The sequence below is a fragment of the Catharus ustulatus genome (genome assembly GCF_009819885.2).
Source record: "Catharus ustulatus isolate bCatUst1 chromosome Z unlocalized genomic scaffold, bCatUst1.pri.v2 scaffold_26_arrow_ctg1, whole genome shotgun sequence".
NCBI lineage: Eukaryota > Metazoa > Chordata > Aves > Passeriformes > Turdidae > Catharus > Catharus ustulatus.
The window spans coordinates 523,994-540,381 of record NW_024879445.1 but is presented as its reverse complement, the minus strand read 5'-3'; the positions used below and the strand labels follow the sequence as shown (position 1 = coordinate 540,381).

Here is a 16,388-nt window from a genome sequence, read left to right as displayed (position 1 = left end):
CCTCAGGGCCCGCCCCGGCCCCGCCGGCGGCTCCGGGCGGCGGCCTCGACCCTCCGCTGTGCGCAACGCGCCTGCGCGGCCGCGCCCGCGCGTGACGTCACCGCGACCGCGCCCATCCCCGCCCTGCGCGTGCGCTTCCCGCCACGGCCGGCGTGGGGCGCAGCCGGGGAAGGGGCGGGGCCACGCTTCTGACGGACAGCGCGAGTGGGCGTGGTGTGCGGAAATGGGCGGAGTCCTGTATGTGATTGACAGTGCAGAAGGGCAGAGTGGCAGACGGGACGGATCCCGGGGGGGCGGGGTCTGTGTGAGGGGGCGGAGCCGCCCGTGAAGGACACACCCCCTGCTTTGTCCCGCGCCCCGCCGGCAGGGGGCGCTCCTCGCTTCCGGGTCTCGTGCTGTCACACCCCCAGCCCCCGCGGTGACGTCACTGCCTCACCATCAGTTCTCCTCAGGCCTTGTCTGTTCCGATGACGTCACACTCCCCTCACAGTGACGTCACTGCCTCTCCCTCAGCCCCCTCAGGCCTTGTCTGTTCTGATGACGTCACACTCCCCTCCCAGTGACATCACTGCCTCTCCCTCAGCCCCCTCAGGCCTTGCCTGTTCTGGTGACATCACACTCCCTTCACAGTGACATCACTGCCTCTCCCTCAGCCCCCTCAGGCCTTGCCTGTTCCGGTGACATCACACCCTCACAGTGACATCACTGCCTCTCCATCCGCCCCCCTCAGGCCTTGCCTGTTCCAGTGATGTCACACCCCCACAGCAACGCCATCACAGCACAGTTTCCACGAGAAGCTTCTTTATCACAACCCACGCTGCAGCGAGACCTCCTGCATTCCCTCGCGGTGCCCGAGTGCCGAGGGCCAGGAGCGCGGCCTGCGGCGCCGTGTGGCTGCTCCGCTGAGGGGCAGGCCAGGAGCGCTGCTCGGCGTGGGGAGGCCATGACCATCAGCCGGAGGGTGACCATCGGCCTGAGGGTGACCATCGGCCTGAGGGGCGGCCGCAGGGCTGGGGGTTCCGAGCCAACACCTTCCCGTCGCATCCTGCCCCGGCCCTGCCGCCCTGGCCTCGGCCGCCCGTGCCAGCATGTAGCTGACCTTGCGCTGGTGCGCCAGGGCCTCCTCCTTGTCGTTCACCTTCGAGAGAAAGGAGAGCGGCCGTCGGTCAGCTCAGGAATATACACCCAGAAAACGTGTGCTGTGCAGTGGAGCCAGATACTGACCAGATCTATCAGCATCCGCAGGATTTCGTGGGGGTTGTCCAGCTCCTCCACCTTCCTGCAGTCCCCATCTGACGACAGCAGGCTCGATAGTTTCCGCCCCAGGTTGGTCTTGTTCCCCGGGAGCTTGACTCGCTCTGAGGAAAACAAAAACATATCAACATTTGCAGAATTGCCCAGGAAGGGAAAAACGATTTTGGGATAAAGTAAACCTGGATTTGAATGATCTGGAAAAGGGCAGTGCGAGCAGCAGCTTCTCCCTCTGCATGGGAAACGGCAGCACTGCTCCTGCTGTCATACAAAGGCTACACAGACCTTACAGGTGGGGAAATCAAGAGTTCCTTTCACTCTATGGAAAACACACTTTTGGCACCCTAGTTAAACAATAATTCACGGTGATTTGTTTCTAATCAGTGAGTAGCTTAAAAAAACCCAAAGACTCTCTGACACAGGGCCACTTACAAGTTTGTAGGATTTCCAGAAAATGTAAAATACTTTAAAATTATGGAATATATATGCCAGGCAACTGAGCTGGAAAGCAGAGGTGTCAGTACAGGGGAAACAGCTGCTCAAGGTTAAGCCTGCCAGCTACTGGCCAATGGTCAAAATAAATATATTGTGCCATTCTTAAAGTCTGCAGTGGTTTCCATCATGATGTAAGCACTTAAATACTTCTCTTTAACCCATTCTTTTTTTTTAAAGAATAGAAGATTATTAGAATTATTCCTACATCAGAGATTATAATTCTTCCTCTTCTACACAGGGCTTTGTAAATCTCTATTAGTGTAAGGACACTAATAAACACTAACATTGATACCCATGCATAATAAAAGGCTAAAAATATTTAAGGGAAAAGAGACAAAAAAAATCTATTTAGTACTCCAGTGAATCATGAAATGGCCTGGGTTAGATGAAACCTTAAAACTCATTTTGTTCCACAACTTCCACTAGACCAGGTTGCTCAGTACCCCATTTGGAGCTAAAAAATAATCTAACTATATTTTTTTTTGTTTTTTTGCACAGAGTGAGGAGCTCCTGCTGCCTCCTGCGCCAGCCAGCCCCCAGACACACGGACTGCCCAGCTACCAGTGCCTCGCAGGCGTCTCCAGTTCGCAAATCTGGTTTCCTTCTTCACGTTTATCACTTCTGCCAGCCTCAGGGCCTGGTCCTTCCTCTGCATCAGCTGCTGCTCAAACGCAATTCTGAAGGCATCTGCCATGACGAACGCCTCATCCTTACTCTTCTTCACCTCTTCAATCTGGTTTTAATACAGGGAAAATTTAAAGCATATTAGCTAATTTACAAGCAAAAGCAGATTTAAAATTAATATTAAGACACAGACAGCTTGCAAGTAAATAAAATCAAGGAAGTAGCAAGAATCAAAGAGTTTTCCTGACAAGAAACAAATTTTGAGATGTTATTCAAGTCCTTACTCTTCATTGTCTGCACATGTCCACACCCTCAGCCAACTACACAATCACCTCTGGGTATTTATTTATCTCTGCACATCTAGAAGAGCTCGAGGAAGGAAATCATGTCCCACCCACCAGGAAAAAAAAGGAGCAAGAGACTGGAATCCCTATCAGGGATCATATGGGACAGGCCAGCACCTATTTTCAGAAGCAGTTAGTCAGCTGGAAGTTCTGCAGCAGGACCACAGGATCAGCTACCACATTTGCAGGGTCACATACAAATTAGAAGGAAAACTCTAAATCCACACCATTTCAATAAATAGGAAAAAATTAGGAGCCTGGAATTCCTGTAATTGATTAAAGAGTGAGGTAAATAGATATTTTCCAGCACCATCAGCTTGCTGACTGAGATGCCAACAGGAAGGAGGGGTGAAACTGCACTCCAGGAAGGAAAGAAGGAAAAGGTTCAGTGCCAATCCACAGTCACAGTGTGTGTACATCCATGGAGGGCATACCCTCAGGGTGTGCTCTCCTTCTCCAGGTTAAAACACACAGGGAGAAGAGAAAATAGCACAAAAATCACTTTATCAAAACTAGCAAAGCTGAGTAGATATAATTACGATTTTTTCTGCCAGCAGAAAGCGTGGTATTACAAGCATCATGAACAAACTCTGCACTATTTCTGAGATCCACTGTGGCTGTGAGACAGCTGAGTTTGTGCAAGCAGTGGTTGGGAGCTCCTGGCTTTGTTAGGGGCAGCAGCACCCCCTACCTGTCCCCACCCAGCCAGGCCTTGTCACCTCTTGCTTGAGATGCAGGAGCTGCTTCCGAGTGAGAGCCGCCACTCTGGCACAGGGACAGGGCTGCCCCTCAGCAGGACTGCAGCTGCAGGCTCCCAGCACGGCCAGCTGAAAAGCCAAAACAAGCCACAGGTCAGGAGCAGCCCGCAGAAACCGCCCTGAAACCACACAGGGAGCAGCAGCAGGAGGTTTCTGACTCAGGAGGAGAGGTGTGTGTTCAGGCAGAACCTGACAGGTGGGTGTGCCACACCCTGCAGCCCTCACCTGTGCTCGGGACAGCACACCCACCCTCACCTAGTCCTCACTGCTGTGCTCAGTAAAACACCAGGAAACAGGGTTTAAGTGCTAGGAAGAGTAAAAATAAGCTTGTGAAATACAGCCTGATGCCATCTGATCTTTCTCTGCAAGGTGGGCCAGGAAGAACAACACTGATTAACAGACACTGATTAAAGGCATGAGCTAATTAGCCAAAAATGGGTTCAAATAAAGGGATATGTAATGAGCAATGTTTTTTCTGTATGCATTTTGAACACATATCTCTGAAGCAGCCACTTGGAAAAACACACAGGCAACACTTACTTCAAGACCCGTAAAATCAGTAATGTCACTTTCACTCAACAGCATGCTCTCCTGAAAAACCTTCTGCTGTTTCACGTCTAGCATTGCAAGGAATTCCAGGCACTGCTGCTTCAGGACTAGAGAACAAAACAAAGGGAGCGATTACAAAAACCTGCTGCTCCGATTTCTTGATTCCTGAGCTCAGCTACACCTGAACGAAGCGGTTTCACAGCTCAAGCACCAGCCTGGGAACAAGACGAGAGTGCAGAAGTAGGAACTCGTATCCCAGTTGTTCCTTCTTGTGTGTTCTCCCAGAAGTGATGACCCACTTAGAGAGAGACCATTTCCTGTATTGCTCTGCCTCAGGACTGAGTGCTCATCTCTTTGTGCACTCACAACTCAGGCAGCCTCTCGTTTGGAACAGCACAATACTGGGAAGTAATGACTTAAGTCAGCTGTTTTAAAGCTTTTTGGAAAGAAAAAACAAAGGAAAGGACTGCTTTCCAGTTTAATTTCTGCATATCCACTAAGATCAGATTCCAGTAACAAGATCCCACAGCAAGTTTTCATCACAGCTAAATCCTGAATTATTCTTGAAAAACACTGATCCCACAGCAAGTTTCCATCACAGCTAAATCCTGAATTATTCTTGAAAAACACTGATCCCACAGCAAGCTTCCATCACAGCTAAATCCTGAATTATTCTTGAAAAACAGTGATCCCACACCAAGCTTCCACCACAGCTAAATCCTGAATTATTCCTGAAAAACAGTGATCCCACAGCAAGCTTCCACCACAGCTAAATCCTGAATTATTCTAGAAAAACACTGATCCCACAGCAAGCTTCCATCACAGCTAAATCCTGAATTACTCTTGAAAAACAGTGATCCCACAGCAAGCTTCCATCACAGCTAAATCCTGAATTATTCCTGAAAAACACTGATCCCACAGCAAGCGTCCATCACAGCTAAATCCTGAATTATTCTAGAAAAACACTGATCCCACAGCAAGCTTCCATCACAGCTAAATCCTGAATTATTCTTGAAAAACACTGATCCCACAGCAAGCTTCCATCACAGCTAAATCCTGAATTACTCTTGAAAAACACTGATCCCACAGCAAGCTTCCATCACAGCTAAATCCTGAATTATTCTTGAAAAACACTGATCCCACAGCAAGCTTCCATCACAGCTAAATCCTGAATTACTCTTGAAAAACACTGATCCCACAGCAAGCTTCCATCACAGCTAAATCCTGAATTATTCTTGAAAAACACTGATCCCACAGCAAGCTTCCATCACAGCTGAATCCTGAATTACTCTTGAAAAACACTGATCCCACAGCAAGCTTCCATCACAGCTAAATCCTGAATTATTCTTGAAAAACAGTGATCCCACAGCAAGCTTCCATCACAGCTAAATCCTGAATTACTCTTGAAAAACACTGATCCCACAGCAAGCTTCCATCACAGCTAAATCCTGAATTATTCCTGAAAAACAGTGATCCCACAGCAAGCTTCCATCACAGCTAAATCCTGAATTATTCTTGAAAAACACTGATCCCACAGCAAGCTTCCATCACAGCTAAATCCTGAATTATTCTTGAAAAACACTGATCCCAAAGCAAGCTTCCATCACAGCTAAATCCTGAATTACTCTTGAAAAACACTGATCCCACAGCAAGCTTCCACCACAGCTAAATCCTGAATTACTCTTGAAAAACACTGATCCCACAGCAAGCTTCCATCACAGCTAAATCCTGAATTACTCTTGAAAAACACTGATCCCACAGCAAGCTTCCATCACAGCTAAATCCTGAATTACTCTTGAAAAACAGTGTATTCAGAGGGGTAGCTCTTGCTGACTTACTTGCATTTTCAGCTCTGAGTGTTTTAACTTCTTCTGTCCTCAGTTTCAATGCTTCCTTAAGAGCTGCATTTTCACAGTATATCCTGTAGAAGTTAAAAAATGGCTTTATTGTATTGTTAAAAAGTACTTTTAAGTGGGCACTCAATCATTTAAAAAATAATCTGTGAAAGCATGATATCTAATATTTATGCAAATTAAAATTAGGATTACTTAGAAGGTGGAGTAAAAAAAAAAAAAGTGAAAGGTGTTGAGTACTAGATATAAATTAAAAAAAAAAAATCACATATAAGAAGGCAGTGCCAACAGCTTTAACAAGATAATTTTAAGTGACACATTTCCATTAGAAATGCAAAAAATTACTAATTATGAACCTCTGAAACACTTGCTAGAAATTTCCTACTCCCTTGAAGGAACAAAACTGCTATTAGAGGTGTGACAGCTCTGGTCTGTAAACTTCCTGCAGCCTGAATCCTGTTTTCAAGAACAGCTGTGCCTTCAGGTGTCGCAACGTGAGAACACACAATATGCACTGGTAATGCACTTTTCCTTGAAGCATTTCCTTCTTGAACAGAACAGTGGCAATCTGACGTCCTAAATGTCACAGCAACACAATTTGTCTGGTGCATCTCCCCAGCTGCCAGCAAGTGCAGCTTAGTCTGAATTATTTCACTTAGAAAAAAAAACAACAGAAAATACATGTTCCTCTTGTCCTGCTGCCTCAGATGCCAGAAAACTATCAGAAAAATATGAGATGTTTTGCAAAGCAGGCTAAGCCCCTGGCTGTCAGTTTTCTGAAGTTATATCTGTGTCTTCCATCACCAGTTTTGTGGCTTCAAACTGCACAGCTACACCTCCAGCCCACTCAGACAGGAAAGCCAGAGAGCTTTTCAAGAGACAGATTTATCTATGGAATGGTTTGTAAACTTGTGGCTTACTCTTTGACTCGAAGTTGAAACATATTTAAACAGAAACATAATGCTGAACTGTAAAAACAACAGCAATAATAATAATAATAACAATAACAACAACAACAACAATAATAATAATAAAATAAATAAATTAATTAATAATAACAATAACAGCTCCTCTGACGGGCAGACTTCAGAGATACAATTTCTACATGTAGATGAGTGAGTCTGCTGGTCCTATTTCTCCAAGTCTGTTTATATTATTAGTTTAGTGTCTCTGCCACATTCTTCCTGCCCAACCACACCTGCTGTCCACCCAGAGTGACTCTTATTTAACAAAGAACCTCTTGATCAGCCTCTCTCTAAAGCACTGAATTTTACCTGCACTCATGCCCAGACATAACAGCAAGACAATGAGGAAATCATTAACCAGGAAATTACATTTCCACATGCATGCATATACCATTATTTTCCCTGCCTCATCTACAGTTAAGGTAAATAAAGATAATCAGTCCCCAGCTGGCTAAGGTTGTATGAGGAAATAAAACTCAGCCTGGCAAAGCCAGCCTGGGAAAAAAAAATAAAAATAAAAAAAAAAAGCCAGGGCAATAGATCTAGAAGTTTTAATTGAAAAATACAAACGTGACTAGTGTGAAAAATCAAATTCTTCAAGAATTTGGAAGGGAATTGGGAAAATACAAAACCCCCAAGGAACCTAAGGAAGCAAGTTGGGAACACAGAAGAGATGACAAAGAGCGCTCTGCAATTTAAAAACAAAAATCAAACAAAAAACCCAGTGATACAGAGTGTAAGTCAAAATACCTGTCATATTTTTCTGTCCAGGTGTCTTCTATGTTTTTAAATCTGTCCTGATCAAATTCAATTTCCCACTGCAAGATATTTATTTCCTGTGGAAACAAAGCAAACTTGCAGCAGGGCTCCCACCAGAAGGATGCCAGGGGTGCTGGGTTTGGCAGAGACCTCAGTGACAATCTGATAACCCCTTTTAACAGCCATGGGCTTCTCTGTGTGAAGGAAACCCCCACACTTACCTTCTCCAAAGTCCTCTTTTCCTCCTCAGTTTTCTGAAGCATTGCTTTCGTGTGGCTTGTGGCTTTATCAAACACTGCCTGCAAAATCAACCAACAACCAAACCAAACCCCGAAATGCAGCTCTGTCAAGTACTGTGATTAAATTAATTTTCAGTTTCACATTCATAGTCAAACTGCAGTGTGCAAGGTTACAAAGCAGAGTTACCAACAACAACAGCTTGCTTGTGAGCCCCAGAGGGTTCTGATCTCGAGTCTAACTTGGATAAAAACTTGGGTTTCAATCCCACAAACTCTGCATTTAACTCGAGATCATGTCTTCTCCAGGGCTGGTGCAATCACATCTCAAAAAAACCTCAGCTCTGATCCAGGCCTAACTTGTTTCAAACATGTGAGGGTACAAACCAGACAGCTAGAAATGGGTTATGTAAGTAGGCTAAATCCCAGGAACTGATTTTCAGCAGAATTGGTTATGAAAGAGAATAAAAATACTACAAACAAAAGAATGACCTGACATTTTAAAGCACACTGTCCTCTAGGGCAGCAGATGGAGCAGTCAACTCCACATGCTCATGCTTTGCAGCAGGACTCCAAGCAAAATCTTCATTATAAGGGACTGGAAAAAGGCCTTAATTTTATGTTCAGTAGATAAATCCTAAAGGATCCTCAAAGGTAAAATTATGAGAATTGCTACAACGGTAAATTCCTCTTAAATAACACACTAGTCCCAGTAAATTGCAGAGGCAGGTCTGTAGACATCTGCAGACTCAATGAGCAAAATTGCACCCCTGGGAAGGCCGTAAGGTTTTTGAGGTTTTTATGAGGAGCAGCAGAAGATTGTGTCTGTTTTCCTGGTTACCAGCAGGTGCCAAGTGATTTCTGAACAGCTCCTACCATGCTCTGCAGGATTCTCAGGGCTTCATCTTTTCCTTCGAGCTGCCTTCGAGATGCTTCAAGCTCAACTTTCAGAATTTCAACTTCCTGAAGCAAAGCAGAGCAGACACACCGAGTAAAAGCCAAGGTTATCCTGCTAAGATTTGACTGTATGTAAATTTGCTCTCCTCAAAAAGCAAACCTCTGTGTGCTGTCCTTCCCTGGGCTCAGCTGAGGTTCAGGAGCACAGGGAATGTGCCAACACCTCAACACGTTTAACCACAGCAAAATCAAAATGGACTGCTAACTACCTTCCAGCAAAAATGCAGATTAAATATCCAAAGACTGCTTACACCACGCTTAACAAAACAAAAACATCTGCTAGAAAAGTACAGCAATACCTACAATATTCCCTACATCTTTAAAAACACTTTCTCTGCCCTCTCTAAAAAACCACAAACAAACCCCCCAGAATATAAAATCCACCTCACACTATGATTTCCTGGCACAAAATGCAATGAAGCTTCCAACCCCTGTTTTAATTTCAAAGCCTGGGTCCATCCAAGCCTCTCAGCATGCCAAGATCCTCCCGCTACGTGGGGAGGAAATGCAGAATTGGAGAGCAGCACCCTGGGCACTGTTACCAACCTCCAGAGCTCCCTGAAGTTGTTGCTTCAGTTCTTCATTTGACACTTCAGTATTAGATTCTGTAGGAGTAAAAGAGAACACTAAATTATAAGATATTGTGATATTTAAAGGGAAAAAAAAAAAAGTGAGGATTTTACCCTGAAAACAGGTAACATACAAAGTGAATTTTCATCTTTTTTTTTTTCTTGTGGGGCTAACAAACAGATTTAAGAAACACATCAATACAAACTTCAAACACATTGCTTTGGTTAAAGAAGTGAAATGGGGGGAAAGTGTTGTAAACAGACAGAAAGCAAAGGCAAACATTTCACAACTTCTTTTAAAATAAAGCCAATAAAATTGCCATCTTGATTAGGAAAAAAAAATAATTTTTAAGATTTTTTTCTGATTGCAGCTTTTCAACATCCACACTCTAAACAACAGCAGCACTGTGCAGAAGCAGGGGCGATTTTCAAGAGACAGAGAAGTTCAGCTTGCTGTGGAAAGGATGATGAGGAAGTGTTCAAACAAGAGAAATAGGCAAGTTACACAAAAATACTTCAGTCAAAATATTAGAAATGGGTAGGAGAGCAGCTGGGCTGTAATGAACAGCACTGCCTACCCTTGATTGTTTTTACAGCAGCATTGCCTTCACAAAAAAGGAAGATGAATGCCAATGCAGGTTCTGAAATCGACTTCCTAACCCCTAAAGGAAGCCAATTCACTAATTTCAACCAAAGACCGAATAAGATTTTGAATATTTAGCCACAAACTTTAGATGCTGCTTTAAGAAGACTTCAACTAACTTAACCAAAGCAGAATCCAAGCAATGCCGCTCAATTTCACAGACACATCTACACCCGTGTGGGTGCTCTTTGCTAAATGTCACCTCCAAATGCAAAATTAAACACTTTAAAACCGGGCATTTTGCACTAGGAGTGGTCACAACACTGAGCAGCACTTCTGGAGGATCCCAGCAGGCACCGACCTCTCCAGGGATTTTGTCAAGCGGCTTGAATTAAACTTGGAATTAAACTTGGAATTAAACTTCGTGAGGAAGCTGAGCGGCTTTCGCTCAGGAAAACTTTTGTGGGGGTGAACAATTGACTCCCAAATTGCTCTTACCACAGCTATTGTGTCGTGTGGAGCTAGAGGCAGGTTTTTTGAGCGATCCCTCGAAAAGGCTGTTTCGTTTTGCAGCAGGAAGAGCTGCAGCATCGCTTTCCTCTGCTGACAGGGGGGAGCTACAGGTCTTTCCAGATCCCTTCCTAGACCTAACTGAATAGTAATTCAGCAAGTTTTCCCCTTCATAAACACCTCCCGGTCTTCTCCCAAGCCCGTTCCCCAAGTCTCCGCATGCCATGTCATCCTCTTCTGCTTCCTCCATCTTCTCCTTCTGGCTCTTTTCGGGCTTTTGGTTCGTTTGGAGTCTCTTCCCTGGCTGAGGGCCCCTCACCTGCCGGCGAACAGCGCCTCCCGCAAGGCCAGAATTTCCCTGGAAAAACAGGAAAGCAGTTCAGAGCAGCGGGACAGACCCGGCGGAGCGGCTCCGGACCCGCTCCACACCCGCTCCACACCCGGGGCTGCCCAGATCGCCGCGATGGGAGCCCTGCCCGATGGGGGGGACACCTCGGGGACACCCCCTGGGGGCCACCCCCGGGTCCCCCCGAGCCCCCGAGCCACCTGCGCTCCCGCTCCGGCCGTGCCGGTCCCGCCCCGGGGCGGCTCCGGGCGCGGCTGCGGGCGCTGCCCGCTCCCGGACGGGGTGGGTTAATTCCTCTGTCCCTTCTAAAGACGGGGATTCACCCCTCTGCCCGCTCACAGACGGGGAGGGTTAATTCATCTGTCCTTCCAAGGGTTTGGGTTCATCCTCTGCCCGCTCCCGGACGGGGAGGGTTAATTCCTCTGTCCCTTCTAAAGATGGGCTTCATCCCTCTGCCCGCTCCCAGACGGGGGGTTCATTCTCTGTCCCCTCCAAGGATGGACGTTTTATTCCTCTGCCCCTCCAAGGACAGGGGTTCATCCCTCTGCCCTTCCAAGCACGGGGGTTCATCCTCTGCCCGCTCCGAGCTCGGGGAGGTTTAATTCATCTGCCCTTCAAAGGATGGGGGGTTCATTCTCTGCCCCTCCAAGGATGGGGGTTCATCCTCTGCCCGCTCCGAGACGGGGAGGTTTAATTCCTCTGCCCCCTCTAAAGACGGGGGGGTTCATTCTCTGTCCCCTCCAAGGATGGAGGTTTTATTCCTCTGCCCGCTCCGAGATGGGGAGGTTTAATTCGTCTGCCCCTTCCAAGCACAGGGAGGTTTAATTCTCTACCCCCTCCAAGGACAGGGGTTTTATTCCTCTACCCCCTCTAAGGACGGGGGGTTCATTCTTCTGCCCCCTCCAAGCTCAGGGGTTCATCCTCTGCCCGCTCCCAGCTCGGGGAGGTTTAATCCCTCTGCCGTTCCAACCACGGGGGTTCATCCTCTGCCCCCTCTAAGGATTTGGGTTTATTCCTCTGCCCCTCCAAGCATGGGGGGTTCTTCCTCTGCCCACTCCCAGACGGGGAGGTTTAATTCCTCTGCCCCCTCCAAGCACAGGGGTTCATCCTCTGCCCCCTCCAAGCTCGGGGATTTTATTCCCGTTTTGTACCACGGTCCGTGCCGCAGCCCCGTGCCCGGCACAGCTCGGACAGGCTGGGGAGCAGGCGTGGCCGCCCCAATCGTTGGCTGTCCTGACATCCCACTCCCACCTCTTTGCTACTCCGGTAATGCCCGGACCAATTCCCCAAGGAAACACTCTGTTTATCACTATTTTGATTCATTAGAGCATCAATTTCTGTTGCAGTGTTGTTCTGCAAGTGTCACCAAAAAAAAAAACAAAAAGCCAACAGCAAATTTGGAATAAAAAATGAAGTTGTACCTGTGTAATAACAACACTCCTCACTACAGAAGTTTTCAAGAAAGTTGTTTTACTATCCAAACTCATAAAGGGTTCATAAGCAAGCACTTCCTGCAGAATCTTAAATAAAAAGAAAGGTTTTCTTCCCAAGCAGTTTTTCTCTGAAGGAAGGTTTTCTCTTCCTTGTGCAGCCCTGCCCCCCTGGGGCGCAGGATTTAACAGCAATCACAACAGATCCTGCCAGTGTTTTATCAGGTTTAGGATCACTGCAGGTCCACTCTGACAAGAGATGGGCAAGACAGGGAAAAAAGGAAAATAGAGTTTATTGTTAAACGCGCCACGCACCAATGCTGACGTTTCCTTACACAGGAAGGAATCCCCAAAGCTCTGTGCAATCATTTCAGAACAGCTCTCGCATCACTTCTTTGCCCTCCAAAGCAAAGGACACACCTCAGCCTGTACCAAACCCTCTCACTCTGCACGACCCTCACAGGGCCGAGGCCACAGCAGAGCACAGCAGGTTTTGGTCCCACAACTCAGCATCAATCCAACTCCTCTCCAGGACACTGTTCCATCCTCTGGAAATCAAAAGTGCCTCAACTGTTACCAGGATTTTACAGTTTTCTTGCAGGGAATTCATGGTTTGGTTTTAATTGAAAGGTCCAAGGAATTCTCATGTACTGAACACAGCTCCTGCTGCTCAGGGCAACCTCATTTTCATCCTTCCAGCCACTTGTATCTTCTCCTGATGCCTCTCAGGGTGATGACACAAACCTTCACAACCTGGCTGTTCAGAATATTCTTCTACCCCCCAGCCAGTTTTAACAAAATCCATGTTCATTTATAATACAAGAATTGTGAATATAATTTATTAAACCCTCCCTCCCTCCCAAGAGATGCAGCAGTTACTGTTCCACCAAAAGTCAGTTGTTGTCCTTCATCCATTGCTCAATCCATTGCATAATCTGATCCAAATTCCTCTCTAGGTCCTCTGGAGTGTTGCTGGGTAACTGGTGCACAATTTCCTTTTTATATGACAACACAGCTTCCTCATACAGAGTCTGGAAAATTTCACACTGAAGGTTGTCCTGCAGCTTCTTCCCCGTGTAGCCCCTAGAGAACAAGAGCACAAAGAGGCAGACTGAGGCATGGAGAAAACAGAAGTGTTTTTTTGAGATTTATGCCTTAAGTGAAGTCCCACTGATGCCCTGGGAGGCTCCCTGGAGCAGAGGCTGGCACTGCTAAAGGAATAAAGCAGGGATTTATTAAAACCCTTCTAAGGATTCACCTTGGGCAGTGCCAGAGCCCAGAACTCCACCCAAGCTGGATCCCAGTCAGGAGTTTCACACTTTTATCAGTTTGAGTTCATTGTCCAATCCCAGCTCCAGGCTCTGCAGTCCCACCCTCCCAGATTCTCTCCTCCATTCCCTGTTTGCACTTTTTGGGGCTGGAGCTGCAGCGTGTCCTTGGTTCTGGGGCTGGGAAAGGATTGTTGTGTGTGCCTGAGCTGGGAGAGAACCTGGAGCACTTTGTGTGAGTTCAGAGTTATATCCCAATGCAGAATGTGGGAAATGTAAAAGATAAAACTGAAGGCATCACCTGCCCATGCAGGGGTGGAAGGGGATGGATTTTAAGATCCTTTCCAACCCAAACCATTCCATGATCCCACAAAATCTTGATCTGGATGAGTCCCCTTGGTTCTGCCATCTCCTCCACGTTTATTCCAAGCCTTCATCCATCCTCAGCCTCTTCCATTTGACATCTGAGGCTCCACACTCTCGTTCACCCTCCCTTGGATCCACATCTCCAAACCCTGCCCAATCCTCCAGCATCACCTTGTAGCAGAAAATCAACGGTTGGCACTTTTTGGGTGCAGCATGTCCTTGGTTCTGGGGCTGGGGAAGGATTGTTGTGTGTGCCTGAGAGCCTGGAACACTTTGTGTGGGGTTCAGAGAATGTGGAAAACACAAAGCTGACCCTTGAGGCATCCCCCCAGGAGCACTTTGGGGCACACCTGCTCTCCAGCCTGTCGTACAGACACGAGTTCTCCGTGCGAAGCACGAACACGATGTGGAACCAGCGCTCGGGGAAGAAGTCGCAGCCATGGTAATCCACAATCACCCCTCCCTCGCTCATCCTCTCCTCCAGCTCGTCCACCACCTGCAGACAGCACACAGGGCAGGCTGGCTGCTGCTGCACAGCCCAAACGCAGCGGGGGCGGCCCCAGGGGCTGGGCTTACCCTGTCCTCATCCAGAATGGGGCAGTCGTACTCCTCATCAAAGCCTTCATACAGCTCCCCTGCAGCACACACAGTTCCCACATGGTTGCTGGGCAGCAGAGCACTCACCACAATTAATTTTGCCACAATTAATTTATGTTGCTATGTTTGTCTCAGGAGGTGAAAGGCAGAGTTCAGGGTAGGGAATGCTCTGCTTGCAAATCCACGTAAGGATAAGTTTGGTATTTATTACTTAGCATCAAGTGTGCTGCTACAGACACACCTGCTCAAGAAAATTCATTTAATACACAGAACCACAGATTAGGTTGGGCTGGAGGGACCTTAAAGCACACCCAGTGCCGCCCCTGCCATGGCAGGGACACCTCCCACTGTCCCCAATGTCCAGCCTGGCCTTGGGCACTGCCAGGGATCCAGGGGCAGCCACAGCAAATCTGGGCACCTGAGACAGGGAACAATTCCTGCCCCAAATCCCACCCAGCCCTGCCCACCCTACAGGGAACAATTCCTGCCCCAAATCCCACCCAGTCCTGCTCATCCTACAGGGAACAATTCCTGCCCCAAATCCCACCCAGCCCTGCCCACCCTGTGCCAGGGAACAATTCCTGCCCCAAATCCCACCCAGCCCTGCCCTCCCTACAGGGAACAATTCCTGCCCCAAATCCCACCCTGTGCCAGGGAACAATTCCTGCCCCAAATCCCACCCAGCCCTGCCCACCCTACAGGGAACAATTCCTGCCCCAAATCCCACCCAGCCCTGCCCACCCTGTGCCAGGGAACAATTCCTGCCCCAAATCCCACCCAGCCCTGCCCTCCCTACAGGGAACAATTCCTGCCCCAAATCCCACCCAGCCCTGCCCACCCTACAGGGAACAATTCCTGCCCCAAATCCCACCCAGCCCTGCCCACCCTACAGGGAACAATTCCTGCCCCAAATCCCATCCTGGCACTGGGAGCCATTCCCTGTGTGCTGTCCCTCCATGCCTTGTCCCAAGCCCCTCTCCAGCTCTCCTGGAGCCTCTTCAGGCCCTGGAAAGGGCTCTGAGCTCTCCCAGAGCCTCCTCCTCTCCAGCTGCACTCCCTAGCCGCCAGGCAGGTGTGCAGGGGCTCCCAGTGCACCCGAGAGCAGCAGCGTGTCCCCGAGCTCAGGGGACAGCTGTGACACAGCACCTTCCCTGGCCAGGTCCCCCACGTTGACGTAGCTCAGCCCAGCTCTGGACGCCAGCTCCTTTCCCAGCGTGGTTTTCCCAACTCCCGGCGTGCCTGCGGATCAAACCCACAGGGAAAGGTGAGGGGAGAGCTTGCAGGTCCCCTCAGACACCCCGGCAGGTGAAGTGGAACTTTCTGACAGCCCACACTGGAGAGTTCATGGGGTGGAAAAGGGACAAAAAGCTGCAGGACAAAGAGAAACAGGCGAGGGGAGCGAAACAGGAAAACAGAGAGAGAACTCTGACTGTGTGCAGCAGTGTGCGCCGCGAGGGTTCGACAGGAAATCTCCATTCATGTGAAAACCCTCAGGTGAAACGGGACTGCCCCACGTTCTCACGAAGGAGTAGAGCTGCAAAACCACCCCGGGCAGGGACCCCACACCCCAGACCAGCCACGCTGCTGCCTCACAACCTAAACCCCGCCGGGCTGTGATAGGGCCGGAGCCCCGCACCCCAAAATCCCCCCCGGGCTGGGACTCTCCCCCCGGAATCACCTCGGGCTGGGCCAGGACCGGGATCCCAGGCCCTCAGCGAGCCCAGGCCCGCACCCCACACCCCAAACCCCCCCGTGCTTGGCCCCACAGCCCCCCTGGCTGGCTGGTGCCGCCGCGGTGCCCACCGGTGATCAGCACGTTCGGCCGCCTCATGGCCGCCGCCCGTCGCCGCGGACACACGTGCGCGGGGGCCTTCTCCGCCGCCGCGCGCGATGATGACGTCACAAGCTGCCCGGCGCGGCGCGGACAG

The 16,388-nt window shown here is 48.7% G+C and overlaps 2 protein-coding genes across 2 annotated transcripts; both read right to left on the bottom strand.

Annotated features, from left to right (window-relative positions):
• Window positions 1-2: 2 nt before the first annotated feature.
• Window positions 3-11,029, bottom strand: CCDC125 (coiled-coil domain containing 125). The gene is made up of 13 exons (XM_033086416.1): window positions 11,000-11,029; window positions 10,442-10,811; window positions 9,338-9,396; window positions 8,711-8,797; window positions 7,820-7,897; window positions 7,590-7,675; window positions 5,860-5,942; window positions 4,013-4,128; window positions 3,434-3,541; window positions 2,308-2,479; window positions 1,225-1,358; window positions 817-1,138; window positions 3-235 (listed from the first exon to the last, which is right to left on the bottom strand). The coding sequence occupies exons 2-13, from the start codon at window positions 10,701-10,703 to the stop codon at window positions 3-5; spliced, it is 1,740 nt and encodes a 579-aa protein (XP_032942307.1). The 5' UTR covers window positions 10,704-10,811; window positions 11,000-11,029.
• Window positions 11,030-12,504: 1,475 nt separating this feature from the next.
• Window positions 12,505-16,336, bottom strand: AK6 (adenylate kinase 6). The gene is made up of 5 exons (XM_033086451.2): window positions 16,264-16,336; window positions 15,607-15,699; window positions 14,440-14,498; window positions 14,214-14,359; window positions 12,505-13,312 (listed from the first exon to the last, which is right to left on the bottom strand). Exons 1-5 carry the CDS (start codon window positions 16,289-16,291, stop codon window positions 13,123-13,125), a joined length of 516 nt encoding a protein of 171 aa, XP_032942342.1. The 5' UTR covers window positions 16,292-16,336; the 3' UTR covers window positions 12,505-13,122.
• Between the last annotated feature and the right edge of the window lie 52 nt (window positions 16,337-16,388).

Coding starts and splice junctions, on each gene's coding strand:
- CCDC125 (XM_033086416.1), bottom strand. CDS start 10,703: ATGGAGGAAGCAGAAGAGGATGACATGGCATGCGGAGACTTGGGGAAC. Junction 9,397..10,441: donor CACACGACACAATAGCTGTG/GTAAGAGCAATT, acceptor TTACTCCTACAG/AATCTAATACTGAAGTGTCA. Junction 8,798..9,337: donor AACTTCAGGGAGCTCTGGAG/GTTGGTAACAGT, acceptor GCTTTGCTTCAG/GAAGTTGAAATTCTGAAAGT.
- AK6 (XM_033086451.2), bottom strand. CDS start 16,291: ATGAGGCGGCCGAACGTGCTGATCACCG. Junction 14,499..15,606: donor GGGGGACCTGGCCAGGGAAG/GTGCTGTGTCAC, acceptor TGTGTGCTGCAG/GGGAGCTGTATGAAGGCTTT. Junction 14,360..14,439: donor CCATTCTGGATGAGGACAGG/GTAAGCCCAGCC, acceptor TGCTGTCTGCAG/GTGGTGGACGAGCTGGAGGA.